The sequence below is a fragment of the Kwoniella europaea genome, chromosome 2 (genome assembly GCF_036810445.1).
Source record: "Kwoniella europaea PYCC6329 chromosome 2, complete sequence".
Lineage (NCBI taxonomy): Eukaryota > Fungi > Basidiomycota > Tremellomycetes > Tremellales > Cryptococcaceae > Kwoniella > Kwoniella europaea.
This window is the reverse complement of record NC_089488.1, coordinates 625923-652450: the sequence shown is the minus strand read 5'-3', so window position 1 is coordinate 652450 and position 26528 is coordinate 625923. Positions and strand designations below refer to the sequence as shown.

Here is a 26528-nt window from a genome sequence, read left to right as displayed (position 1 = left end):
GTGAACCTGATTTTATATTTCAGGCAGCCAGGATAGGTCTGACCGAAATATTGCGGACGTTGAAAGGATGGAAACTGTGGTCTTACCATCCTATGTTGATCGTCATCTGTCACTGACACACTCCCTATCCGGGGCCTTGTACAACAGGGGTCAAAGCAGCACAGCACCGACGCAGTTCTGTACACTATAGGTCTCCGCAAATTGAAAGGCTCTTCAAGTATCGTCGTTTGAGGACTGTATCGTGAGGCTGATTTCCAAGCTACCACATAGGTAACAGCCTTCTGACTGCTCTGACCAACAGGAACTCCTAAATCAGGAGCGAAGTCAAGACGATCAAGCTACAGATCGACATACGAAACAGAAAGCCAGTAATCAGCTGAGCTTTCAACAGACACTCAGAGATACCGATTACTGAGCTGATTGTGTCGTGGGTTTGAAGTGCATGATGGCGATGAATCATGCTATACAAGCGTCCCACGGAGTCACAGGTTCAGATGACTATAAATCGAACCAGCGGTTCAATCCAGTCTCCCAATCAATCTCGTCTTGATCTATCACCTTACCTCCTAAATTTCGTATTTTTACAAGTGCTTTGTCTGTGTCCTCGGGAGATATACCTCTCACAGCTGGACCGAGAATTAGCGTATCAAACGACGCTGAGATGGCCGATAAAGCAGTTTGAAGTACACTATTCATACCATACACATAAGCTCGTTGTCCCTGAACGGAAAGTCATATTTCTAGCTGTTAAAGGGATATTGGCCACTTACCAGAAATCAGTAGCTAAACCTACAATCACTACTTTCTCTATACCTCGTTTCCTAAGATAAGTACTTAAAGGGCCCTCTGAGGGTAATTTCTGTTCTCCTGGATAAGCATCGCTCCATTCGGCAGGTGGTTCGGCGGGTCTCTGAAACTCGGTTATATACCCATCGAATGCGGAATAAGCTTCTAACTTCATATGTGTACCCTATTTACCATTACGCCTTTGATCAGCTTTATCGTTCTCACGACACTCTTGATCTAGATGCTAACAAGTATGGCTCAAACATACCTTCCTTGCCAGTCTGACTTTTCTTCCCCACTGACCTAGCTTTCTTTTGATATTCTCTTCAATCTCTGTACCCCTCGTACCTTGTATACAATGATCAGGCCATAACGTCTGCTGATACGTCGTACCCCTCGCGTCCCGCACGAGTAAAGGTTCAAATGGCTTATGAGGTGGGTGGGTGGATGCGAATGATATGTGTCCCCTTGGGTGGTAGTCCTACGGAAATCGATGATCATTAGCTGTTGAGATTCATGTGAAGTCGGACGGCTAATTCACCTGACTAGCTACTATCACTGGCCAATCGTACTTGTTTTCATCAAGCAGATCGTTGATGACAGGTAAAATATCTTGACCGTTTGGAACGGCCAATGAGCCTGAGGGAGGCAGGAAGTCGTACTGTACGTCTATGATGAGGAGAGCTGTCTTATCCATCTTGTTTCCTTTGGTCGGGTATGATCAGAAAGTTGTGGAAGAGAGTAGGAGTAGGGATAGAGTACTGATTGTTTTTGTTGTTGAGATGGTTTCAACCTCCACTTCCTCCTCGCTGTATGACGTGTTTTCTGCCGCTTGCCACGTGTCGGGCGTGCCTGTGCATCACTATCATGTCGCAGCTCTCTGGTCCAGTAACCTTCCTTCTTCTTTTGTTCACTTTGTCAGCTTCATCATCTGTCATATCTCGGCAGATAGCAATACGAACAGCATGACAAGCTCACCAAACTCCATCGCAATCCCACCTCCACCACCTCTCGATCCCCCAGAAGAACCGACCAACACCTTAGCTTTGCTCCTACCCAACCAAGCGTTATTCTCTCCTCCCATCCTGGCATTGCTCAAAGACCATTATGGTTTATTTGGCGATATAGTCCATTGGGCACCTGTAAAAGGGTTCGGGAGGGTGATAGTGGTATTTGCGACTAATGAAGATGCGGAAAGGTCGAAGAAGGAAGGTGATTGGTTGAAATTGGATTTAACCAGTAGTCCTTCTGCTGAGACTGGTGGCGATGAACAGGAAGGACAACAGCAGCAGCGGAATCAGGTTGAGAAAGAGGAGATGACGCAGGATAAAAGGGAAGATGGGTATTTCACCCCAAAAGATACAAATAAGAGGAGGAGTAAGAGGCAATCCGATATTTTGAAATCTAACGAGTGAGTTGATATATAACGATGTCTGACATACACATCATTTACTGATACTGATACGGACATTTAACAATACCAGACTTATACTTCGATTACATTATCTCCCTCCTACACCCCTCAATCCCGACCCAGCATCATTCCATCTCGCACCTCCCCCCTTACCACACAACTTCCTTATATCCCCTCCCGGATCACCCCCAGAGGGATGGGAACAGATTGCCGAAGAAGGACCCAATACGTCCATACTGGCTGAAGACCTCCAGAGGGCACTGGAGGCACTAGCGCTGAATGGTGCAGGAGGGAGACAGAAGGGAGGTAAAGAGGTGATATTGGATGAAGGTGGAGTGAGAGTAGAAGTGGAAGATACGACCAAACAATCCGATGCCGATGAAGGGGTCGATGATAGGTGGGAGATGGATGTTGAAGAAAGGTTAGATAATTCTACCAGTCATGATATTTGGAATTCACCCAGTCAGAGTAATTCTGCTACTACCATTGGTGGGCCAAGTGGTTTAGGCGGACTAGGTGGATTGAGTGGGAGTGGTACGCCGATGGGTAAAGTTAAGATTGCTCCTACGGCTAGACCACCTATGTGAGAAGGAAGTCCATTGCATTGTTTTCAACTAGTATGTTATCACCCTTATTGGTCTTGCTAGGATTCTCAACTACGTTCATAGACAGTCACTTGTACATTTGCATCTCCTACGAGAGCAGTCTCTTCTATCTATATCCCCAGATACTTGTATGCATTTTTCACCCATGTAGAAATATAACAAAACACTTACTGTATATCAAACGTACATGTAAAATACAACAATGAGACATCCAAAAAGAAAAATAAAGGATAAGAGAACATCGTGTAATACTGCGATTTCAATAAGTGACTAAAAGATTTATATACGTTTAGGAATACTTTTGATATAGCGGAACCTTCATGCTCTGCCAGTCTTGATCTCCACACCCACGTTCACGCACATCAACACCACATAAGCTACGATCAAACAAGTAGCCCAACGACGATCTATCAGATAATTGTTCAATGGAACTACTATAGCAGTAGTGATGAGTATCAATATTAGACCGCCGGCTGATACCCATAATGTGGGTGAGAAATGGACCGTAACTGGTTGACGGGAAGAACCACCGTTGAATAGGATATGATATGTTCCCGAACCGCCTACACCGAGAAGAAGATTTAACATGCTACAATAGGATAAGAATCAGGAACATGAGTCAGCTTGAATCACTGACGGTACAGCAGTACGATGCAGAATATGGCATGGTCGATGGACTTAGAAGACTTCGCAAATTTAGACTCACGGTCCACCGAAGCACGCTGCGTATGCCATTGCAGGAGCGAATTGAGCTACCGTAACATTTGCGACCAAGTCCGCCAGACTGTTTCCGACAGCGAAGACTGAGAGTCATGACAATATATCAGTAAACTCTTAGTTCGCTATTCCTGGGTCTATTGGGGCCATGATGATACTTTCACTTACTAGTCAACCCAATTATCGCGTCACTCAATCCTAATATCTCTCCAACAGTCTGATAGAATCAAATAGGGGAATCAGTTTACTCCTTATAGTCGCGGGCAGTACCCGGTAATTATCACAGAAAGTATACATGATAACTCACATTCAACACACCCACGACCTCATCGGCAATAGCAGCTATCCATACCATACTGCATATGAAACCACAGAAACACCTGATCAACCTCCACGTATAGGAAGATCCGTCCGTGGCGTAATATAATGTCAGACAAGCTGCGATACTGCCGATGATAACTGAGGACAGTAAGACCCAAGGAAAATACGATTGTTCGTCTGTAAGAGTTGAGGACCATTGTCAGCAACGTAGATCTGATTTCATGGTTTCCATGACTATCAAAAAGCGAGTATCGTTTAGGTGTAGAGAATTAATGGGAATGAGTCAACGAGACGCAGAATGCAGTACTCACTGAACGTCACGAAAACGCAAAATGCCGGTCCGAATACACATTGCGCAGCAGTCAACCACTTGTTAAATTCTAATCCCCTTTCTTCTTCCATCTGCTCATACAACTCTTCTTCTTTATTTTGTTCTTCCTCATCTTCTTCTTCTCCCTGGTTTAGCTCATCATCCGGCTGGAGAGCGATAGCACCATACTCATGAGAATGAGAGTTCAGTCTCCTCAGCGAACCATGAGAGATCCTACCAAGGGGTGAATGGAGTGGTGAAAATCCATGATCTACTAAATGATGTAATTCTTCTCCTATATCGGGGTTCAACAATCTATCTGAATCCATCTCATTACCTGATCCTGCCTCTGTATCTGTAGGTGAATATCCATCTTGTTCTTGTTGTGCAACCCTATATCCTAATTCTGGATCAATCAAAGCTTCATCCTCCGATATAGGTAATGCTATCCCTCCATCTTCCTCCTGATGATTATTCCCATCATCCACTACAGGTAAGGTAAGAGTGAGAGATAAGATAGCAGGGACGGAGGTGATAGCGAGGATCATACCGATCCATGATTTATGTTTGAATGATTGTAAAGAAGGGAACAAAACCCTCAATATCAATTTCGACTTTCTTCTGACTCTAAATCGAGATTCGTATTTTTTGATGAATCTCAATGGCGGAGTTTCCATACTTACTGCTGGAGGTGATTCCTCTGGAATAGGTAACGAGTCGGTATTTCCCGATGGATCCACGATAGATATGGATGGAACGCTAGGTTTGGATAAGTGTACTCTCTGTTGGGAGGAGGGTATAATTACCTTAGGTCTAGAAGGTTTCGGTACAGTCAATCTATCTTCAGTCAAAGGGGATGGTGGTGGCGGTGGTGGTTTACCTTGTTGATCTTCCCATGGATTCGGTTCTGTTGACGACGGTGTACGTGAAACATCCTGCTCTTCAACAACTACAGCTGAAGATGAACGTGCAGGAGTAGATACACTCCGATTACCACTTTCGCCCAACCCCGTAGGAGAAGTATGTGTTGAAGCTCTCCTTCTACCTTTTATCGAGGTTGATCGCCTAGGTAATTGCTGGGAAGAAGAGGTAGAAGCGAACGCTGCATTGAATCCATACGAGGAAGATCTTCTATGTCCAACAGCAGATATCGGACCAAAGTAATCTGTCTGTTCCCTTTCTCTTTCGGCTGGACTCCTATCTCTACCTGGACTGTTCAATCTTGAATTCGATTCTTTCCTCAATGAATTGACGACATCTCGAAACTCTATTGCGCCCAACAAAGAGAAATTGGCTCGGGGCGTATCAATCGAATCGTGATGGTGTAGATGCAGATGGGAATGTGAATTGAGATATGATGCTGAAGTCTGTGATCTTGCTCTACCCAGATGTGGCCTAGGTGTTATTTCCCCTGGGGTTTGATGAAGCGTCATCTCATTATCTTCCGCGTCGTCGAGATCTACATCGATAGGTTGAGGAACAGGTGATAAATGAGGTGAGGAATATGCTGAACTTCTTCGACTGCTCCTGACTGATCCATCTAATAAAGGTGATTTGATAGCGGTTTGGTGATGATGTGATATGTTCTCATTTGAAGACTGAGATGATCTTTTCCTCCGTCTTCGAGCCCACCAATTACCACCTACTACCACTCCCACGTAGGCGATATACAGAACAACCATACTTCCCGCTTCGTAGAATGACAAATGACCGTCGCGCAGCACAACAACGAGGAGAAGTACAGCAGAAGTGAAGAATAGTACGTCCCGCATGAAGGCGTGGCGGGGTACATGGAAAGGCTTGATGAATGCTATTGAGCCGACAACGATGGATGTGACTGAGAGGGTCGATTTGGTCAGCATCTTCACTTACACATGCAACGAGTTTCCAAAACCAAGAAGGAATGATTCATGCGCAGGAACGGAATATGCACTCACTGAAAGTTGCAGCACCCAACAACTCTCCAATGGCCAGTCCCACAGTCTCATTCTTCATGGCACTGAACGTACTGAACACATCCGGACTACCATTCCCAAACGCCAAAAAGGTTACACCTGCGGTGGACTCGTTCAATCCGAGATAAGAAGCTATGGTAGCCAAGTTCGGGCAGAAGAAGTCTGATGCTGAGATTCCGATGAATGAAAACAAGAATGCTAGGACGAGCAAGAGGAATAGGATGTAGAATGGTCGATAAGCTGGTGGAAGGGTGTCATACCATTCTGCATAGGGTAGTTCTAATAGGGATTCCTGATTATCCGACAAATTTTCCATCAGTATACATGAGAGATAACACATGAATGCCTTGGAGATGTAAGGCTCGCTTACAGCTGGAAGATCATTTTCCACACCCACATCCCATCTTCTCAATAACCTCTTGCTGGGTGTTGTGGCTGTCCTATCACCTATGATTCTCGTATTGGCCAATAGGAATATATGTAGAGTCACGGAAGCGGCCAGAAGGAGCCAAGCCCTCTTGCTCTGCAGTTGGGCAGGCATATTGAGAAATGGCCGTTAGCGAAGTGATTTACAATTGTGTTATATGGATGATGATGATGATGCCGAAAGAATCGGGTTGCGAGCTTTACGATGAAACCGCCTTCAGACGAGATGTCATGCTTCGCTTCCACAAAGGATACTTGGCTGAGTCTTGAAGCTGATCTGGAAGTATGATTTGTGTCTTATGTGCAATAGATGTCGAGTTGCGATGCATGGATGCATGATGACGAGCTGCGGTTATCAAGGAGGATGAGGAATGGAGATTGAACCGTGCCTGGGATTGTCCATGGTTCGTCATACAACTCATTACATACAACATGAATCCAATATCCATCTCGTCTCTGCATACCTTCATCATACACGACAAGTATAACGACAACCCAATACCTCACGAAGCATCATCGCAACTAGTACAACCGGATCGCGTTCTTTCAACATCTTCAGACATAGAGCAATTCCCAGGATAATATCGAAGACCAAACCCTTATCTGTTGGACAGCCAAGTAATCACAATGTCTACACCAGCCCGCAAGAAGGTAAGTCATTGTACAGGAACTGGTGACATCCTATCTTTGTAGCTTCTGGATCCATGCTAATTCATCTGTTGTGGTTCACAGGTGCTGTTGATGGGGAAATCAGGTCAGTCGAACCTCGCATCTGGTCTCCTCGGTATTCAGCTGACAGCCATTTTCCTCGCAGGGAGTGGAAAGACGTCGATGCGTTCAGTCATCTTGTGAGATCAGCCATTGGCTCGGCAACGACTCTGAATACGAGCTTGTACTTATATGATCGAATTGCAGCTCGAACTATACAGCGAGAGATACGAGAAGACTAGGAGCTACGATCGATGTTGAGCAGTCAGCTGTTAGGTTCTTAGGTGGTTTGGTATTGGTGGGTCAATTGTTCTCTCCCAGCTTTTCCTGACCATGCAACACAAAAATATCAAGGCATTTGCTGATACTACTTTATGTGTTATAGAACCTATGGGACTGCGGTGGTCAAAATGCCTTTGTAGACAACTACCTCTCCTCCCAAAAAGACACTATTTTCTCCAACGTTGCCGTCCTAATCTACGTATTTGATATAACATCAAATGAGTGGGACGGAGATTTAAGATATTTTGAAGATATCCTTTTCGCTCTTAGGGAAAACTCGCCAGAAGCGGGAGTATGGGTATTGATAAATAAGATGGATTTGATAGATAAGGAGGATCCTCAGAGGAAGAAGTTCAAAGAGAGGAAAGCTGATTTGATGAGAGTGGACCAATCGGTCAGAGAAGAGTTGAAAGATGAGACGATTAAAGAGGTTTTGAGGTGTTTTCCGACGAGTATATGGGACGAATCGTTATACAAGGTGAGTGAATCGTTACTTATATCATTATATGGAAAGTATACGAAGACCGGTCGTCCTCATGCTTAAGCTTATACTCTTCTCAACCCATAAACTAGGCTTGGTCCTCGATCATCCACACTCTCATACCCAATATCTCCCTAATAACATCCCATCTCACCTATCTCCGAGACCTATGCCTAGGAGTAGAAGCGGTATTATTCGAAGCTGATACTTTCCTGGTGATTGCCAAATCTGGTTCACCATTGGATTGTGATCCCAGTGATTTGGATGCTGTGGAAATTGACAACGGAGCGAGGGAATTGGATCAACAGCGGTTCGAGAAGATCAGTGAGATTGTTAAAGGGTTCAAGAAAACTTGTTCGTGAGTTTGCAACCAATTCCAAAATCATTCCTACATAATCTAGTCAATGAAAACGAAATTTTGAGCTGATGTATATGTTTGGTGACACTTAGACGGAATCACGAGCAGTATCATGGTTTCGAAGCTAAATTTAACGATTGTACAATCATACTTGAACCTCTAACGAAAAATACATATATAATGATTGTATCTGTTGATCCTAGAGTTGGTGAGTAGTAGTTATCATCGAGAGTGAACGTACACGTAAACCCACACTAAATCGATTACTGATTATCATGTCTTGTGATGTATTTAGAAACCGGTGCATTACTATACAACGTCCATCAGTCTTCTGCTCACATGGTTGAATTCGCTACGAAACATACATTGGAAGTGCAAAAGTGCGGGTGGGTATTCTCTTCTTGTCCAATAGTCCCTTGGAGGGAATCGTCAAGAATGTATATTATGGGTATTAATGGATTTTGTTATCGATGTGTTTCATAGGATCTGTCGAAATAATAAAGAATTGAAATATGACGTTCAAGGTGATGATGATGATTCGATACCTGCATGGGACGATCCTCTACCATAAATTACTGTATGGTGCACCACTAGAGAAAGGAGAGAGTATATATATACATCAAGAAAGGATATTGACGATTGTGATCAAACAAGGATTAGATGGAAGATTGTACATTAGGATAAAACATCTCAGACGTAGGGATGACTCGACTTCCATGTAAACATGTATAAAGTAAAATCTGGATATCTATTCAATCGTTCGATGAAGAATGAGTTCACTATATGATCTTTATCCGATTGATCTCTCATGCCTCAAAAGGGCTTCACCTACACTGTGTTTACCTACCACTGTTCATATATACTATAGTGATATATACTATAGTAAGCTTAAAATGGTAGTGGATAGATGATAATGTGGAGGAATCTATTGAGAAATTGTGTATACTGCGGATATAATTCGCTACATGGCATGTTGGAGATACGGAACATGTAAATGCTACAAAATACTTTCTTAACAATTACAAAATTATGAAAAACAAAAAAAAAAAAAAACTGAAACGAAGGGGAAAAAAACAGAAAAAGGTCAAACCCATGTCCATCGATCTTCTCCGGTATTTTTGACAAAACAAAGTCCCTAGATCTACAATACACCATAATAACACGTCCATGAACATACCTGGTTCACCTCTCATTACTACTCCTCAGGTAAAACCATCCTACAAACCCAACAACTTCCTCTCTCCCTGAACCATCTCCTCGCACAACTCTCATGTCCTACATGAGAACACATAGGTAACATCACCCCTTTTTCTCCAGCTTTGAATTGCGACAGACAAATTCCACACTTCGTTACTCGTAAACCCAAAAGTGATAATTTCAATTTGACTTTCCCCTGAGGAGTAGTTCTCCGTGAATCCACATTGATCAAACCGGGCAATAAATTTGCAAGGGCTGCAGGAGTGGCAGCTTGTGATTTGGATGGTCCTAAGAATTGACTGATCTGTGAATATCCTTCATAAACGCCTGTTTGATCCGAAGGTAAATCCTGAATACGAGATACGAGTAAATCCAAATCTGTCCATTCTCTCCTTACTTCCTCTGCTTCACCACTAGACTGACCTACGTCCGATAAAGGCAAGGACGCCTGAGGTTGGACAGGTGATTCTGGTTGACGAACGGAGTTGGTATCTGAAGGGCTAGACTCTGAAGCACCAAGATTCATGGCTGATGAGGATCTTTCAATGACCCTCTCCCTCTCTTCTTGCTTAGCCTCTGCCTCTACAGGTGAGACCAAATGCGGGAAATCAGATTGAGCCCTATCGTTATTTGGTCTGTTCGGCAATGGAATCTCTGATACCGTATCTGTAGTAGCTGGATTGGCTGACTCGAGATTTATTTCAGCAGGACGAGAAGCGAAAGGCGAAAATCCCTTGAACCAGCTAGTTTGCCTGGCTCTCGGCGGGGGAGGTCGAGGTCTAGGTCCCTTAGGCCTGACGTGCCCTGGACTTTGGCCAGTCAGGCTGGGTCGAGGAGCTATAATAGGCGAGGAAGCTTTGATGGTATCGTCGGATTCTGCTGATGGAGACATGGGCGTTGTATGTGAGGGCTTATCGCGGTCGGGGTTGACACGAGGAGGTAGTGGCGGTGGTTGTTTGGGTATGAGGTTCAAGCGAGGTGGAATTGGTGGAGGTGCTCGACGAGGCGCTATAGCCGGACGTCCAGACTCGACACTAGGTGAAGATGCTTCCTGAAGATTGTTCTTCGCTGGCGGAGATTGCTCTTGACCTTTAGATAAAGGCGGTGGTACCCTCCTTATTACCCCTGGATTTATCTTTCTCTTCGGCGGTGGAGGAGGAGGCTTCCTAGCCATCCTGGCAGCTCCTTGAGCCGAGCTTTCGGCTATTGGTTCTCCGTCATTTCGTTCGAAGATCTGATCTTGCAGTTCCAGTAACGTCAATAGCTCAGCACTCGAAGCTGCCAAGGCCGATATATCAGAGGAAAATGGTCTCTCTCTTTGATCAACCTGAGCGGTCGATATTACAGAATTGGGAGGTGAGGGAGAGGGAGTATCGAAATTGATCAAAGGACCTGATATAGGTTTTTGTTCAAATATCTTCACTTTCGTCTTGGGTTTGGGTAGACTGATTGAAGCAGAGGGGGGCAAGTCTGGTTTAGGTGATTTCGATTCGAGATTTCGTCTTTTCAGTGCAGCTTCGCGACTGGGAGGTAAAGAAGACTTTGATGGTAAAGCAGTTCTAACAGCTTGGTCGATAGGTCGTTCGCTGATATTCTCCGGAGCCTGATCGTTGCCAAGTATGGTACCCAGATGAGCAGAAGATTCAAGCTCAGGACTGCCATTCCAGCCATGCTTACTGAATAAAGGTTCATGGGAAAGAGCTCGATCGAGCTGCGGTCGGAATGGACTGAACTCGGGTACCGATAGTCTCTTCACGTTCAATGACGAGGATGCGTTGGGTGATGATTCGGTTTCAACCGTTGAGCTTCGGGTCGGTTTTCTGCGCTTAGGCGTCTTGATTGTATTGCTCTGGTCCTGTACTCCTTCTTGAGAGGCTGGAAGAAGAGGAGTGGTGGTCGGGGCAGCAGGTTCGGCTATGATCGCCTGGACGGGTGGCGCTTGTACTTTGAGCGAATCCTCCACGGTCTTTTCCGGAGATACAGCTTGAGCTGCTGTTTCCATCTTGCTGGAACTCCCTTCTTCGCTTTGCTGTATCGCAGACTGGTTGTCGGAAGAGACGCCCGATGTTGAAATACTCGCAGCGTCACTTGACCGTGCTGGGATATTTGGCACCTTGTCTTTGTCAGACGTGGAGAGTGAAACGGCGGAAGGATTGTTGAGCTTTTCATCTGATACATTCGTCTCGTCTTTCATCAGTTGTGTGTGCTCGGATGATAGACCATGATCATTCGTGATGACCGGGTTTACTTCTCCAGCGCGAGGAATTGATGTTTCAGGCTTGTACTCTAGATTTTCATCCAATCTCGACGAGGGCCTGTCCGCATCGTGTATATCTTCGGTGCCCGTGGGACCATTCGATTCCGGCTCTGTAGGAAATTCGTCTAGGACCAATACTTCCACTCCTTCCGTCTCTTCACTCCCTTCGCTACCTACCTCGTCCTCACCATTGCGCTTGATCGCTTCCCTCCCTTTCCTCCTCTCCATCTCTCTCCTGACTCTTTCTTCGAGTGTATATCCAGCCAACAAATCATCATTCCATGCCTTCCTATCATCCCTTTCCTCCCTTTTGGTCCTTTCAGACGCCCGTATGTCCTCAAAGCCTATCACTGTGTGCGTAGGCGACGAAGGCGCGGAGGCATAGTGCGTCGAGGAAGGTGATTCTTCCGTAGGATCCGCGGAATCGGGTTCATTAACTTGTGGTATGCTGGTGGATACCGTCAGGATCGGACGTTGAGCTTCTGCCCGTGGGGTGGACGGGGTCGACGAAGAAGTTGGAATTGCTGGGGAGGGAGCAGTAGAAAGCCCAATGGCTATTTCGAATGAAGGAGGTGGCGATCGCGGCCTTTCATCGGGTGAAGATTGAGGTGGGTTGGCGGTACCAGGGGTCGTACCGAATGCAGGAGGTAGACGTGCAGTAGATGGCGTAGGGAATGGGAAAGGCGGTGGTGGTTCGCCAGCTTCCGGAATATCTATTTCATACACTCTACATTAGTAGTCGAACGCAACAAATAGTTTTTTGGTCATGAAAGATGGAGAAGGAGACTTACCATCCCAAACATTTGTTCTCCTCATACTAGCTCCCCTAGCCAGGCCGAGTGCTCTCCCTTCCTCCCTCGAGCTGACTGTTAATCTCCTCCTGACACCACTGGTCTCAGCGGTATCTCCTCTCACTATCCTCCTTCGTCTTCTTTGCGCTTGTGCTTGCACATCCTGTTGAGCTCGAGCCAAATCGCTCTCTTCGTTTGTCTCTTCAGGCAAATGTCCAGATTCGAGTATCTGACCCAACTGTCCTAGAGATGTCAAACTTGGATTACCAATTACCAACTCCCTCAGCCTCTCTTGAGATCGTCTCGTGCTTATACCCTCTCTTGCTCTTTCACCTGACCTACGCCTGGTATTGGGTGGAGCCTGTGGTTGAGTAGATTGTATACGGGGTGTAGAAGATGTTCCACCTGGAATGATGGTCGGAGGAGATAAGAGTGAAGTGACGTATTTCTGCTGCTGCTGTCTGCTGTTAGCTGGTCTACTAGATGGTCCAGCTTCTTCCTCCCTTTCTCCAGCAGTGTTCAAGTTCGGTGTTGACCTATTGCGTCTTTCCTGAGATGAACGCACGTATGATGATGGTAATATCAAGTTGGAAGATGTGGTGGCTGCAGTAGCTGCGAGTTGGTCGATGGTAGATGCCGATAGAGATGATATGGGCGTAGGAGCCAAGGCGAGGTAGGGAGCTGGGATGGGTCCGACTCGAGGTGTAGGTGAGGAAGATGGTTTAGGTTTCTTGCGTGGCTTTGCTCGGACACCTGGAGAAGGATTATTTGTGAGTAGATATTCCCATAAGTAGAAAAGCTGAAAAGGTGTATCCAACTTACCTCCAGCAGGAGTCTATACCATGTCGAAGAGAATACATATCAGTCACTCAAAAAGTTGTTGTCGACTAAGAGGGCTGTAATGGGTGAAGCACTCACATTGCCCCTGGACCCACTGGGTTCATCTCTTCTCCTCCCAGTAGCAGCGGCCGGAGTAGCTGCACCTATACGACCTGTGTTCATCTCTCAACTTCAACTTGATTGTGTAATATTCGAGGTCCATCGGTTTGATCGAGACGATGTGATGTCGATTGTCCGTATAACGAGTTCTAGTGTCCTTGAGTATGCATGATCTTGACTTGTGCTAGGCTCAGTAGTGTGAGTTATGATACTTGCGGACTGTATCTTGTGTTGTATATTGAAGAATGGCTGATTAATGGTGAAAGCCAAGCACAGCATGTATAAGAGGTTGAAGGATGAATTTCCATCAAAGTGCGTCATAAATTCCCGTCATCTCGTACTCGTTCTCATATGCTTAATCCCTTAGACTCACTCCCTCATAGTCCTCACAACCACAGTATCAACAGCGATCACACACTGCATACATATAGATGCAAGCTATCGAATCAGATACACGGTACAGAGCCAGCATCGCAGTGCACATCAGGAGAACGTTGACACTTCAATCATCCAATGCATTCGAAAATGATTACTGATCTGGTTTGTTTTTTCCTCTTTCTTCGTTCTTTCCACGTTCCTCATTGATTTTCCTTCCGAATGTCATATACGAACAGACAATGTCATATTTACTTTTGTCCATCAACGATCTTTTGTTGCTTGTCCTATGATATCGCGGTACTCTCAGTCAGCAACAATCGAAAATCGATGAACAAGCCATCTGATCTGATTGGCGGATGGAGGATTCCAAGGCAGACAAATGAAACATCCACAACTCACAACTTCGGCTTGAGCTTGAGCGAGCTTCTCTTGGGCAGCCTTGAGTTTGGCAGCTTCGTGCTCTTTGATGTACTTTGTCTCGGAAGCTTGTTCTCGTTCTCTATTGGTGGGATATATACGTTTAGCTAATTTCTTTTCAACGATTTCGGTGATGCGTCATGAAGGAATGACTGAGGTATCTTTGCCAGCATCGAATGGAATGGTAGTTTTGGATGACAACAGAGATACTCACTTGAAAGAAGTGGAAGAAGCGGTAGCACCCTCAGCTCGAGTGTCCGGAGAGTAGTTTCGGACGAACATGGGCTGATTGTGGTTTTCAGAATGGCGAAACGGATTTTGACATTGAAACAAAGAATTGTCGATGTACAGGATAACATATGAAATATCATAGAGTAAAAGTCAGCATGTATGTCATGGTCGGCAAGGACAGGGCTGTGAGATTAGGATGAGATGGTCTTCCAATATGATGAGGAGCGGTCTGACAGCAGGGAATGAATCAGAATGGTCGGCTGTCAACTCACGGCAGGGGCTCTGAGAGCGATGAGTCTAGCGGTTGAGGTAGTTCTGAGTACGGACATACTGACTATGTTATGTGTCTGGTTTGTGTCGGTGAAGTGAGAAAGTCAAGGTAGTTGAGGAATGTTGAGATCAAGTGATGGATGGGTGGGGGTGAGGTTCTCACAGCACTACGACTAGTACTGGATGGTATCCGTATGCTTACCAGTTAAACCCGAACATCTATCTCATCGTATTTGATCCCGCTGACCGGGTGGCATGACGTGGACTTGTTTCTCCAGGGCCTATGCCACGAACTGATGATCCCATCAATGCCATTCGGTCCGGATGCATTGTAACTCTATCTCAGCATCTCCGCTCTGTATCACGCAGTATACTACAGCTACCATTGTCGGTGACACTTGAACTCGATGCTTGCTAACACTCGTAACCATATCAGGGAAATGCACTAGGTCGATCTCAATTGCATTCTACTCCTGATTATCCTCGCTTGATGTCATTCCATCATCGATCACAACATGTCACAACCCTCACCTGAAGGCCGTAAACGACCGAGACCATCCGACGCGGATGAAAGGGATGTCAAGCGATTGAAGAATGTTGATATGGACGGTGATGGGTCTATGAAAGATGGCATTGGTCAAGAGTGGATTGCGGAGCAGATGAGCAGGATGGAGAAGCTTTACAAGGTAATTTTTAGTTGACTTGGAAGCAAGGATCGAATGAACGAATGAACTGATGTAAAATTGATGGTTGTAGGAAGTCTTGATTCAAGCTGCATTGGTATTCCAGCATCAATCATTCTGTAAGAGGCTGTAAGTGGAATGCTTCCCTGAACGAGCGCGTACTGGCACTTGCTGATTAATCATCGGGGTGGTCCATTTACAGGGGTTTGAATTACCAGAAAGTACCTACACATATGATGGACCGACTTGAGACTACATGGAGGACGTACGAAGGCATACGAAGACATGTTGAATGGTCCATGGTATGTTCAGTCCACGGCAAGTCCTTGATCGAGATGAAGACAAAAGAACGTTGACACTCATGCATATCGTTATAGGCTCAATCCGGTGAAAAACCTCCTACATCTCCCAATAAACCCTCGTCAACGCTCGAAGCGATAACTAGACTGGCATCTAACGCTATCCCACCAAAGACCATGGAATTACCCACACCTATCAACTTGTCGATCGTAGGCGATTATATACCTGTCTTATCTACCATCTCACCGGACAAGCCAGAAGAGGTGGTTGTCGATCAATCTCAAATTCAAGCTCCAGTCTTAGACAAGTCTGGTGAAGATGCATCCGCCGTAAAGAGGGAAGAATCTGTCCCAGTACAGGCGAATCAAAACGGAGAAGATACCATCACTACGAAAGAAATTAAGAATGACCAACAACAACTTCCTTCCGAAAACCAAGTCCTACCTGTTTCTCAGACAGGTTTGATACAACCTCCTCCACCTATCGAGAGTCAACCGCGACCACATCCACAAGTAGATGGTGGATTGGACTATTCATCATTGGGATTGGATGAACTCACAGCTCTCATCAATGGGAATTCATTCGATACTACCACTACTTCCCAACCTCTTCCTATTCCTGACTCGATTACGAATAACGATGCCCAAAATCAGCAGAATGGGAATGAGATCTTCGCTTCGTTAGGATTAGATACGGGCTTACCACCTTCCAACAGCCAACATCAGCAAGATGGATCACAAGGACAGCAGCAACCGCTACAACCGATGGAAATTGATTTCACATCCGCTCTAAATGGCGTTACAACCACTGGTGGATTAGATGGAGAAGCTGATTTCTCAGCTTTGGCCGGGTTGTTCGCGAATGAACAACCACCTACATTACCCGAGAATCAAATAGGTAATGGTAATAATAATGTCAATGCAGATATCAGCGGGTTGGTCAAGGAAGATTCCGCTCTGAACAATAGTTTGGAAGGTCTGGAAAGTCTTTTGGAAGGTAACAACGAGGTTAACCAATCGACATCGGTGGTGAATGCCGACAATAATGGTAATCTTGAAATCCAGAAGGAGCAATCGTCGGAAAATCAAGTTCAAAATCAGAACAATGTACAGATTTCGAACGAACAGCCGAATACAGGAAATCCCACTCAAGTAGCTGTATCTGACGGTGGCCCTGCCGATGGTCAGAATGAATCCAAGCTCAATGAGACTCAAATGCCTCCTCCAGTGGATAATCCTCCCGATCAATCGCAGTCAAGTGTCCAACCAACTGATGAAACACAAGTACAGCCTCAATCTCAATCTTCTAACCCCGAACAACCACAACCTCAACCTCAACCGGAATCACAATCACAATCACAACGTCAACCTGAGGCTCAACCTCAATTAGAATCACTGTCCCAACCACAACTATCATTCGACCAACAACTCTTCCAACCGGATTTCTCACTTCCCGATACCTCGACCGCAAACGCAGATATCAATCAAGGATTCAATGTCGATGGAGTAGGAGGAGGTGAATTTGGCGAGATCGACATGTCAGATTTCAACTTTACGGATGCAGGTTTGGAAGGGATGGGTATGGGAGGTGATGAGTTTGAGAGGTTGATGGCTGAGTTTGGATAAGGGGTTTTTCTTCAATTGGGGCTTGTCTGTTTTTTCTGTTATTGACATTGGTGTAGATTGTTTTTGTCGCTTTTGTTGCTTTTTTGGCTTCATATCTCATTTTGATCTCATTTCGATTTTCATAATTTCGCCATTCACCTTTGTTACACTTTCGGCTTATTTTGGTATCTACGTGCAAAACGGTTAATTGTATTTTACTGTATATAATTGTATTGATATTGTATCATCTCATATCGTTATCATACCATATCATACCATACGGAAACGGACATGTATGCGTATATCCATAATGTGCTGGTTTATTTAACGCCGTGATGGCATGTGTTCTATAGCGTTAGTCGAAAGAGCAAATGTTCATGGGATGTTTTTTGTACGTGGAATCTAAAAGATAGTAAAGATGGTTCGATCATCTTCAAGCGTTGAAAGGCTGAACTTTGAGATACCATAAGGTTCATATGGTACATCTGCTGAGAGCGAATAGATCGTTCACTCATGAGAAACAGCCGTGCTGGGATGATATCTTATTGGATCGGTCATTTGAGTAGAGTAGGGTAAGAAGATATATTCATACTGTCAAAACAAGTAGAAATTAATGATAAAAAAGATAGAAATCGTCATGAAACGTTATATTGAACCGGTCACCAAAAACAATCAAATCAATTCCGTCACCTCACTCAGACTATCCCTTGCACACCAGAACTGCTCCGACTGACAAGTGTCCAATAACAAATGTCAAGTGACGAGCGGGTTGTGTTGATCTGCTTATTGAGCGAGGATGGATCGTACGAAAGAGTGATAATTGATTTGACCGTCTCTATGTTACGTTCAATGAACAAGAATCAATCATTAGCTTGATCATATCTTTATGAAATCCTTCCAGACATGAATAGGTGTCGTGTTGATATACACCATTATACATATGTTTTTTTTGGCGGTAATCTTGTTAAACTAAACTCACTGTACGGGGAACCCTTTCAACAACTCGTCAACCTCCTCATCTGACATTTTCTCACCGAGTTGAGTAAGGACATATCGTAATTCCCCTGCACCGATGAATCCGTTTCCAGATTTGTCGAACACTTGGAATCCCTTGATGAATTCGTCTATGCGGGATAAAGATGATAAGCACGAGTTCAAGCTCAGAGTAATAGGTCAGGTTGGAGTGATGGCATAAACACAAGGGATGGGTTGGTAGTATATTTGAGTGATAGGATAGTAAGATAGTATATGATAGTCGTATGATATAATCTATCCCACCCTCCCACCCGTATGTAAACTGTCCCGACCCTCCCACCCTTGTATAAACACCGCCCCCATCCCACCCCGAACTGCCGTAGCTAAAGTAATCACTACCGTGAAGGGAAACTCACCCGCCGTCCCCGCAGGCTTCCACCCATCAGGCCTATTCAAAACATTCAAAAACTCTTCATATCCAAAAGTACTACCCCCCTGTAACCCCTGTTCCAAACCCTGTACCTCCGCTTGAGTAGGGTTCTGTCCCAGTGATCTCAACAATTCACCCAATGATTCTTTGGGTACTTGACCTGTTCCCTTTTTGTCGAATAAGGCGAATGCTTCTCTGTATTCTGTTTATTCGCATGATGCATTATGGTATTATCATCAAGTCGTATGGTGTGATTGTGGATGAGGTGGCAATTGTCATTCGTTCATCCATCAGTATTTTGTTTTCATCATGAGAGAAGAGCACAAAGCACCGACCTGCGTTGTTACCTGACTGCATATGAGGTAAGTATCATCAGCTATAAGCACTTTCCCAGCCAAGTAAGCTGAATATACTTACCATATTGGTTGATCACGATTGATGTTAGCGGTGAGGATTGTGGTATGATGATATTGATGTTGTTTCTATAACGATGATGGGTTGTATGGTTGTATGTTGTTGTTGTTGGCTTTCCCTATTCAAAAGTCAAAGTACAACTCAAAAGTCAACCTGAAACGCATTGATCGCATTGCCACGCGACAGGATACAAGACGCGTCCAAATACAAATATAATCGCACGAATTTATCTCATTTTATCCCAGGATATTTCGTACTCAGCCATGTGTCTCCCATTGTTCTCTTTGGTATTTTCTATTTTCAATTCCAATTCCAATTCAAATCCAAATCCAAATTCGCCACCACCACACCATACATAAAAAAAGATTTTCACTTGCATCTCTTCCCTCTTCCCTCCTCCATCCTTCCTCCAAAACACCTCTCTCTTCTTCATAGAAGTTTACATTTATACTTACATATACACCCCTTCTTTCTTTATCTCACACACTCTTTTCTTACATTCTCTGATAGCCATTGCATTAGAGATCTAGAAAAGCCAATATAGAAAGAAAAAGGCAAAGAATCGATTACAATTCAAAGACGCTTATCTATCAACTTACACCAAGAAAGCAAAGCAAAAAACAAAATCTTATATCAATATGACAACTGGTCCTGTTAACGGTTTGAATGGCCTCGAAGCCAAGTTCAACAGTGAGTTGCTCATATTCATGATCAGCCAAGCATCAAATCATAGCTTTTGCATTGTACTGAAAATTCGCCGCTGACTAACCCTTCCTTCCTTTACTTCCTTTCCTTTCAGGCGGTATGAAGCTCAACCCCGAGCGACCCGCTTACGTTCCACCTCATATGAGGAACAGAGGACCTCCCGTACCTCAATTCAACAATGGTCCTGCATCCGCTGGTCCGGATTACCACCAATCCCCTACCGGATTACCCACTCCCGCCACTACCCCTCCTCAATCGAGAGGATCGTACGCTCCTTCCGCTGCTAGAGGTGGCGCTTTCCCTCCTGCCAGTGCACCAAGATCCGAAGATGGCGGATGGGGCGCACCAAGAAGAGGCCCTGCCGAACCTCGATCTTTTGGCGGTGGTGCTCCAGGTTTCGGAAGTTGGAAGAATGGTGAACACGTCCTTGGTGCTAGAAACCCAAGATTGGAGAAAGAACTCTTCGGTGAAGTTGGTGATGGTGTCCACCAAGTAAGCGGCCTCCTTACTTCCTCTTGACTGTAGAAAGCATTAGCTAATTCCTGTTTTCCACTTAGTCTACTGGTATCAACTTCGACAAATACGCCGATATCCCCGTTGAGGCTACTGGTACTGGAGTTCCTGAACCCGTCACCGAATTCACCAACCCCCCTATCGACCCTGTACTTCTCGAGAACATTCAATCCGCTCGATACACCACCCCCACTCCTGTTCAGAAATACTCTCTCCCCATTGTTGCTGGTGGAAGAGACTTGATGGCTTGTGCCCAAACCGGTTCAGGAAAGACTGGTGGTTTCCTTTTCCCTATCCTCTCAGCCATGTTCACCTACGGTCCCATCGCTCCTCCCCCTGACAACAGCTACGGAGGTGGGTACAACAACCGAAGAAAGGCCTACCCAACTGCCCTTGTGCTTGCTCCTACCCGAGAATTGGTATCTCAAATCCACGACGAAGCTAGAAAGTTCGCCTACCGATCATGGGCTCGACCTGCCGTTGTCTACGGTGGTGCCGACATTGGTCAACAAATCCGAGCTCTTGACCGAGGATGTGATCTCCTCTCAGCCACTCCCGGTCGACTGGTCGACTTGATTGAGCGAGGTAAAATCTCGCTTGCCAACGTCAAGTATCTCGTCCTTGATGAAGCTGATCGAATGCTCGATATGGGTTTCGAGCCTCAAATCAGACAAATCGTCGAAGGTGAAGATATGCCCGGAGTAATGGACAGACAAACCCTCATGTTCTCTGCCACTTTCCCCAAAGAAATCCAAATGCTCGCTCGATCTTTCCTCAAAGACTACATCTTCCTTTCCGTCGGTCGAGTTGGTTCCACCTCTGAGAACATCACTCAACGAATTGAATACGTCGACGATGCCGACAAACGATCATTGCTTCTCGACTTGTTGCTTGCTGAGCAATCTGGAGGTTTGATCTTGGTCTTCGTAGAGACTAAGAGAATGGCCGACAGTCTATGTGACTTCTTGCAAAATCAACGACACAACGCCACTTCCATCCACGGTGATCGAACTCAACGGGAACGAGAAGCTGCTCTCCACGCTTTCAGAACCGGTCGGGCTCCTATCCTCGTTGCTACTGCTGTCGCTGCTCGAGGTTTGGATATCCCTAACGTCACCCACGTCATCCTTTATGACCTTCCTACTGACGTTGCCGAATACACCCACCGAATTGGTCGAACTGGTCGAGCAGGTAACACTGGTACTTCCACTGCCTTCTTCAACAGACAAAACTTGAACATCTCCCGAGAACTTATCGATCTCCTCAAAGAAGCCAACCAAGTCGTTCCTCAATGGCTCGTCGACGTTAGCTCCGAAAGGTCCTTCGGTGGATTTGGCGGACGAGGTGGACGAGGACGAGGCGGTGGTGGTGGTGGTGGAAGAATGGGTGGAAGAGATGTAAGACAAGGTGGTGGTGGATTCGGTGGTGGTGCCCCTCGAGGTGGTAACAGCTACGGAGGTGGTTATGGAGGTTACGGCGGTGGTGGTGGTGGTGGTTTCCCACCCGCTGCTGCCTCTGGCGGTGCCAGTTGGTGGTAAACCACTATTGCGATCGGGCCTCATCTCAAGCGAGGTCAATCGATAATATACCCGGTTCCGTCTCATTTCATCAACCTTTCCATGTGAATAAGAAATCGCTCGATCTCGCTTCCACCTATGTTTTCTGTCAAATAATCTCATTTCCAGCTGTTGCTTCTTCGTTTTTCGCTTCTCGGCTCAGTTCCTTATTCCCAACAATTACGCCTTTCTACCGTCTTTCCCAAGCCAACAATCAAACAAAATCGCGTTCTCATCAAGGTCTCTTTCTCTTCTCCCGACGTCCGCTTTTTCTTAGCGTCTTTGCATCGCATACAATAGCGCTGGACGCATAAACAAAATCAATAGATTCAACATAGAAAATCATGGACGTTCAAACAACAGCAATATATATACCCTCGCATATATACTAACACTCAAAATAGATGGAGAGACTACAATAGATCAGAACGCAAAACACAAAGCTTGTATCAATTAGACGGTATCGAGGCATTTCCATTATATACCCCACACAAGGCATTCAATCGATCAATCAATTGTCAACATTTCCGGTTCTCTCATTATGGCACGGCACATTACGATACTTTACGATTTTAGAATGACGAACAAAGCAAAGAGAATCTCCAAATGGGAGCGATGGACAATTTAGCTTAGATGAGATATTTTGGGACTATCTGAGGTCTTTGGTCTTTCGTCAGTCTGAGATATTATATTATATTATATTATATTACTTTTAACATCCTGCATTAATAGAAGGATGTTTGACGTAATCCTTACAAGTGCCAATCATGGATTCTAGCCGTAGTAGAGAGAGAAGGAGAGAGAATGATATTTGATAGATATGAATGCATGTATTCTGTCTGTGTATACATGTATACTTTGAATGATTCACCTCCACCATGAGAGATTTGATCGGAGTATGACGTCTTATCTAATCGCGATGAATCAGCTGAGTCACACCATGTGCGATCACCGATCAAGTAACTGATCTCAAGTAGAGGAATGGGATCATAGGAAAGTGGGGGTGAGAGTATGATGACGAGTGCATGTATACAAGTGAATCAATCAATCGGTCTGCATCTTCTTTCTTTTTACTTTTCTCCCACATCAGACATCCATCGCATCACAACGCACTTTAAACAAAACAAAATGTCAGCAGATCAACAAACAGCTGTTTTCCTCCATGACAAGATATTGGCAAAGGCTATGACATCGGATTTACATCAGGTGGAAGGCAAGTGAGTGTGATTCATATCCTCGCTTTGACATTCACCTTTCTCCACTGTAGTAGCATGGCTGAGCGATGCGTCATCTGTCCAGCTGGTATTTCAAAGAAGCCGCATTGATTGATAGATCGAGGTACGAGGAAAGTGAGACTCATACTACTTGTCCGTGGAAAGGTCAGTCTGAATGCTGATTAGTAATCACATAAAGATAGTCGAGCTGACGAGATCATATTGCTTGTGATATATGATAGGCGTAGCGAGTTATTTCAATTATAAGGATGATGATGGGAAGATCATTAAGGATATCGCATGGTGAGTGGACGATCCATTCTGCAGTCTATACCACACAGTACAAATCATACAATATGGGTTACGATAGCGGACCCAGTTTTGCATAATGAATCAGCATATAGACTTAATCCATGGGTCTTGCTTGATAACGAAGAACGGGATGAGTTGGCTGACAGAAACCTCATATATAGGTTCTATCCCAAACCCAAGGCTGGGACAGGTGCAGAAGAAAAGGTTGGAGGTAGAGTCGCTTTCTACGTTGGTAAGATTGATGGATTGAGGGTTGGTGCTCCGTCCATCTAGGATCTTAGCTCAAGACGATCGTAAGGGGAATGGAATGAAGAGATTGCAATGAACCTTCCATTGTAGTGAAAGCGATCGTATCTTGTACAGTATCAAGATGAATCAAATGTACGTACACTGTGTCACCTGCGCAATCTGAACTTGGTTCCATGTCTCCTCTTACGAACCAAGATTGATATCACCATGCTTCGCTCATGAGCCATGTAAGCCCAGAGAAGACTGAGTCCATCAGTGCATTTAAGCCTATGATAACTCAGCAGCTATCAGGTTCCCACAGTTGCGCTCAAGTGAAACACCGTCGTTATCTCTTATCTCTGATACCGTATAAGGTATACGAGTACTGATTGACGTCTACAATCCTGTGAGAATCAAAACACTCTACGATACATGCCGTATACCAAAACATGCAGCGTATATATGTGTCTGTGGGAATGACCTTCTTTTTCTTCTTCTTCATCTCACTTCAGCTCAATCCACACTGAAAGGATTGCACATCAATTGACTCGACTCATAATGGATTCCGTCCAACACCAAGATCATAAGAGTACCAAAGACATCCACGACAAGAACAACTCCAACGGCGTAGTAGATGGTATGATCATCACTGAGGATCTTACCAAAACCGCCACTACCGTTCATGATGAGCATGCTGATGGTGATTCCATCGAGAAAATCACCTATAAAGGATGGGTGGCGGTAGATGATCAAGCGCTGGAAGGGAAGGGTAATTTGGTATATAAGGAGTATGCGCTTAAACCTTGGGATGAAGATGATGTGGAAAGTGAGTCTAACTTTACCGAACAAGGAAAAGAGATTATCTCTTCGACCAAGTTCTAGCCTTTCTGAGTATACTGTATGAGCATATTGGTTTTCCCTGTCATGCTGTGTCGCGCGAAGGAACATTAAGCTGATCGGATTGACCTGGTTGTCCAGTTAAGGTGCTCTATTGTGGTATTTGCGGAACGGACGTAATGGCACTCGCCGGTGATGAGGAACCACTTCAACCTGATACTATTTGCGGACATGAGATTATCGGTCAAGTGATCAAAGTAGGAAACAACATTGAGAATAATCTTACAGTCGGTGATCATGTTGGAGTGGGGTGGCAATCTGATTGCTGTAGGGAGTGTCATGAATGTAAGACTGGTGAGTATTGTCTCTGAACATAATCATGATGAAAAAACAAGGAGATGGTCGGTATTGTAGTGTTGCTGAGTTTGCTGATCATATATGAGGTAATTTGCTGTATTGTGTGATTAAGAGAACGAACAAGCCTGTTTAAAATCAACTGTAGCATTCAACTCAACTTACCATCGAGGCAAAGCCACCAACGCACCTTCCAAAGGTGGATTCGCAAAATACTGGCGAGGTCCAAGTAATTTTGCTACTCCCATTCCCTCAGGGTTGGATCTAGATATAGCTGGACCATTGATGTGTGGAGGAGTGACCATTTATTCCCCATTGGAAAGATTCAAGATCGGTCTTGGAAAGAAAGTTGGCATAGTCGGCGTAGGAGGATTGGGTCATATGGGAATCCAATTTGCCAAAGCTATGGGTGCGGAGGTTACAGCGATTTCTCGAACGGAATCGAAGAAGGAGGATGCCATCAAGTTGGGTGCTGATAAGTATGTGGCTACTGGAGATGATTTGAAAAAGGCTTTTGGGGAGTACACTCGATACTTTGATTTGGTCATTTGTGCGGCGAGTGAGCATTTCCTGCTGGATTACTTATATTGAAGACCCTTTCCAATCATTTCTCTCAGGTTTGATCTGATACTGATTGTGAACCCTTCCGGCTGTGTCTGTAGACCCCTCCAATTTCCCTTTGGCCGATTATATTCCGATCTTAAAAGTCGAGGGTATATTTTGCTTCATTGGACTTATCCCTAATCCAGTTGAAGTACCTATCTTCCCTTTAATTGGAAGTAAGTCGATGATGTTTCTACTTTATTCACTGCTTTTTTGTTTTCTCTAGGAAGTTCACTCTGACCAACATCTCGAACAATGTTGTAGGTAATGCAATGATCGCCGGATCAGCTATTGGTTCACCATCAGTCATGACTCGTATGTTGAACTTTGCCAAGGAGCATAACATCAAACCTTGGATTCAAAAATACAGTATGGACGATATTAACAAAGCGTTGATTTCGTTTAAGAAGGGTGAACCGAGATATAGATATGTATTGGTCAATACTGATCAAGGTGGTGAACTTTGATCTGGCTATTCGGGCAGGCTCAAACAATGCAGAGGCATGATAAAGAAGTGTATTGGGATATCAGAAAAAGAAGAAGAAGACTAGGCGTAAAAAATATAATGTACTTTGTAGCTTGAAACAACTGTGACTGTGAAGAAATGAAAGAATCAATCTGATACCTCAAGCTGTCATTTCCTATACACACACTGCATGATGCCTGTGTGAATTTTACCCCCCAGTGAGTGAAGGGGGAAAAGTCATCAAAACCTAGTCTACGCATCTTTGGATGCTCGACTACCTTATTTCCTCAAAATGGTGCTGGCACTTTCGATAATTCCCAGTTGTTGTCTGATTACAAAATTCCTTTGGGCCAAAGCGTTGTTTGAGGGATTATCTATGATGCAGGTATTCCAACCCGCGGAGAGCGAACAACTTTGGTTAGAATGACTGTATGCAGACACTTGGCAGGGTAACTAGGAAAATCCCATTTGACTTACCGGAACATTTATTG

The 26528-nt window shown here is 44.8% G+C and overlaps 11 protein-coding genes across 11 annotated transcripts; 6 read left to right on the top strand and 5 right to left on the bottom strand.

Moving 5' to 3' along the window:
- Nucleotides 1-498: 498 nt before the first annotated feature.
- On the bottom strand, nt 499-1483 carry V865_006582 (uncharacterized protein; the record flags this gene model as incomplete). Its single annotated transcript, XM_066230340.1, has 5 exons — nt 499-688; nt 771-881; nt 930-970; nt 1055-1267; nt 1328-1483. The coding sequence occupies 5 exons, from the start codon at nt 1481-1483 to the stop codon at nt 499-501; spliced, it is 711 nt and encodes a 236-aa protein (XP_066086437.1).
- Nucleotides 1484-1751: 268 nt separating this feature from the next.
- Nucleotides 1752-2787, top strand: V865_006581 (uncharacterized protein; the record flags this gene model as incomplete). The annotated part of the gene is made up of 2 exons (XM_066230339.1): nt 1752-2197; nt 2271-2787. The coding sequence occupies 2 exons, from the start codon at nt 1752-1754 to the stop codon at nt 2785-2787; spliced, it is 963 nt and encodes a 320-aa protein (XP_066086436.1).
- Nucleotides 2788-3123: 336 nt separating this feature from the next.
- V865_006580 (uncharacterized protein) lies at nt 3124-6649 on the bottom strand (the record flags this gene model as incomplete). Its single annotated transcript, XM_066230338.1, has 7 exons — nt 3124-3394; nt 3512-3608; nt 3691-3739; nt 3830-4020; nt 4155-5990; nt 6091-6400; nt 6479-6649. 7 exons carry the CDS (start codon nt 6647-6649, stop codon nt 3124-3126), a joined length of 2925 nt encoding a protein of 974 aa, XP_066086435.1.
- Nucleotides 6650-7161: 512 nt separating this feature from the next.
- On the top strand, nt 7162-8934 carry V865_006579 (uncharacterized protein; the record flags this gene model as incomplete). Its single annotated transcript, XM_066230337.1, has 9 exons — nt 7162-7185; nt 7267-7288; nt 7349-7382; nt 7450-7540; nt 7628-8002; nt 8098-8363; nt 8456-8571; nt 8659-8749; nt 8847-8934. The coding sequence occupies 9 exons, from the start codon at nt 7162-7164 to the stop codon at nt 8932-8934; spliced, it is 1107 nt and encodes a 368-aa protein (XP_066086434.1).
- Nucleotides 8935-9558: 624 nt separating this feature from the next.
- Nucleotides 9559-13610, bottom strand: V865_006578 (uncharacterized protein; the record flags this gene model as incomplete). Its single annotated transcript, XM_066230336.1, has 3 exons — nt 9559-12530; nt 12609-13443; nt 13527-13610. 3 exons carry the CDS (start codon nt 13608-13610, stop codon nt 9559-9561), a joined length of 3891 nt encoding a protein of 1296 aa, XP_066086433.1.
- Nucleotides 13611-14173: 563 nt separating this feature from the next.
- On the bottom strand, nt 14174-14902 carry V865_006577 (uncharacterized protein; the record flags this gene model as incomplete). The annotated part of the gene is made up of 4 exons (XM_066230335.1): nt 14174-14209; nt 14325-14424; nt 14557-14627; nt 14846-14902. The coding sequence occupies 4 exons, from the start codon at nt 14900-14902 to the stop codon at nt 14174-14176; spliced, it is 264 nt and encodes an 87-aa protein (XP_066086432.1).
- A 456-nt stretch (nt 14903-15358) lies between these two features.
- Nucleotides 15359-17451, top strand: V865_006576 (uncharacterized protein; the record flags this gene model as incomplete). Its single annotated transcript, XM_066230334.1, has 4 exons — nt 15359-15529; nt 15600-15655; nt 15729-15828; nt 15904-17451. The coding sequence occupies 4 exons, from the start codon at nt 15359-15361 to the stop codon at nt 17449-17451; spliced, it is 1875 nt and encodes a 624-aa protein (XP_066086431.1).
- A 762-nt stretch (nt 17452-18213) lies between these two features.
- Nucleotides 18214-19255, bottom strand: V865_006575 (uncharacterized protein; the record flags this gene model as incomplete). The annotated part of the gene is made up of 5 exons (XM_066230333.1): nt 18214-18265; nt 18410-18554; nt 18822-19037; nt 19171-19186; nt 19253-19255. The coding sequence occupies 5 exons, from the start codon at nt 19253-19255 to the stop codon at nt 18214-18216; spliced, it is 432 nt and encodes a 143-aa protein (XP_066086430.1).
- A 632-nt stretch (nt 19256-19887) lies between these two features.
- On the top strand, nt 19888-22005 carry V865_006574 (ATP-dependent RNA helicase ded1; the record flags this gene model as incomplete). The annotated part of the gene is made up of 3 exons (XM_066230332.1): nt 19888-19939; nt 20049-20446; nt 20512-22005. The coding sequence occupies 3 exons, from the start codon at nt 19888-19890 to the stop codon at nt 22003-22005; spliced, it is 1944 nt and encodes a 647-aa protein (XP_066086429.1).
- A 1146-nt stretch (nt 22006-23151) lies between these two features.
- Nucleotides 23152-23822, top strand: V865_006573 (uncharacterized protein; the record flags this gene model as incomplete). The annotated part of the gene is made up of 4 exons (XM_066230331.1): nt 23152-23240; nt 23323-23402; nt 23480-23540; nt 23711-23822. 4 exons carry the CDS (start codon nt 23152-23154, stop codon nt 23820-23822), a joined length of 342 nt encoding a protein of 113 aa, XP_066086428.1.
- Nucleotides 23823-24335: 513 nt separating this feature from the next.
- V865_006572 (uncharacterized protein) lies at nt 24336-26038 on the top strand (the record flags this gene model as incomplete). Its single annotated transcript, XM_066230330.1, has 5 exons — nt 24336-24603; nt 24756-24968; nt 25084-25527; nt 25631-25747; nt 25836-26038. The coding sequence occupies 5 exons, from the start codon at nt 24336-24338 to the stop codon at nt 26036-26038; spliced, it is 1245 nt and encodes a 414-aa protein (XP_066086427.1).
- Nucleotides 26039-26528: the final 490 nt, after the last annotated feature.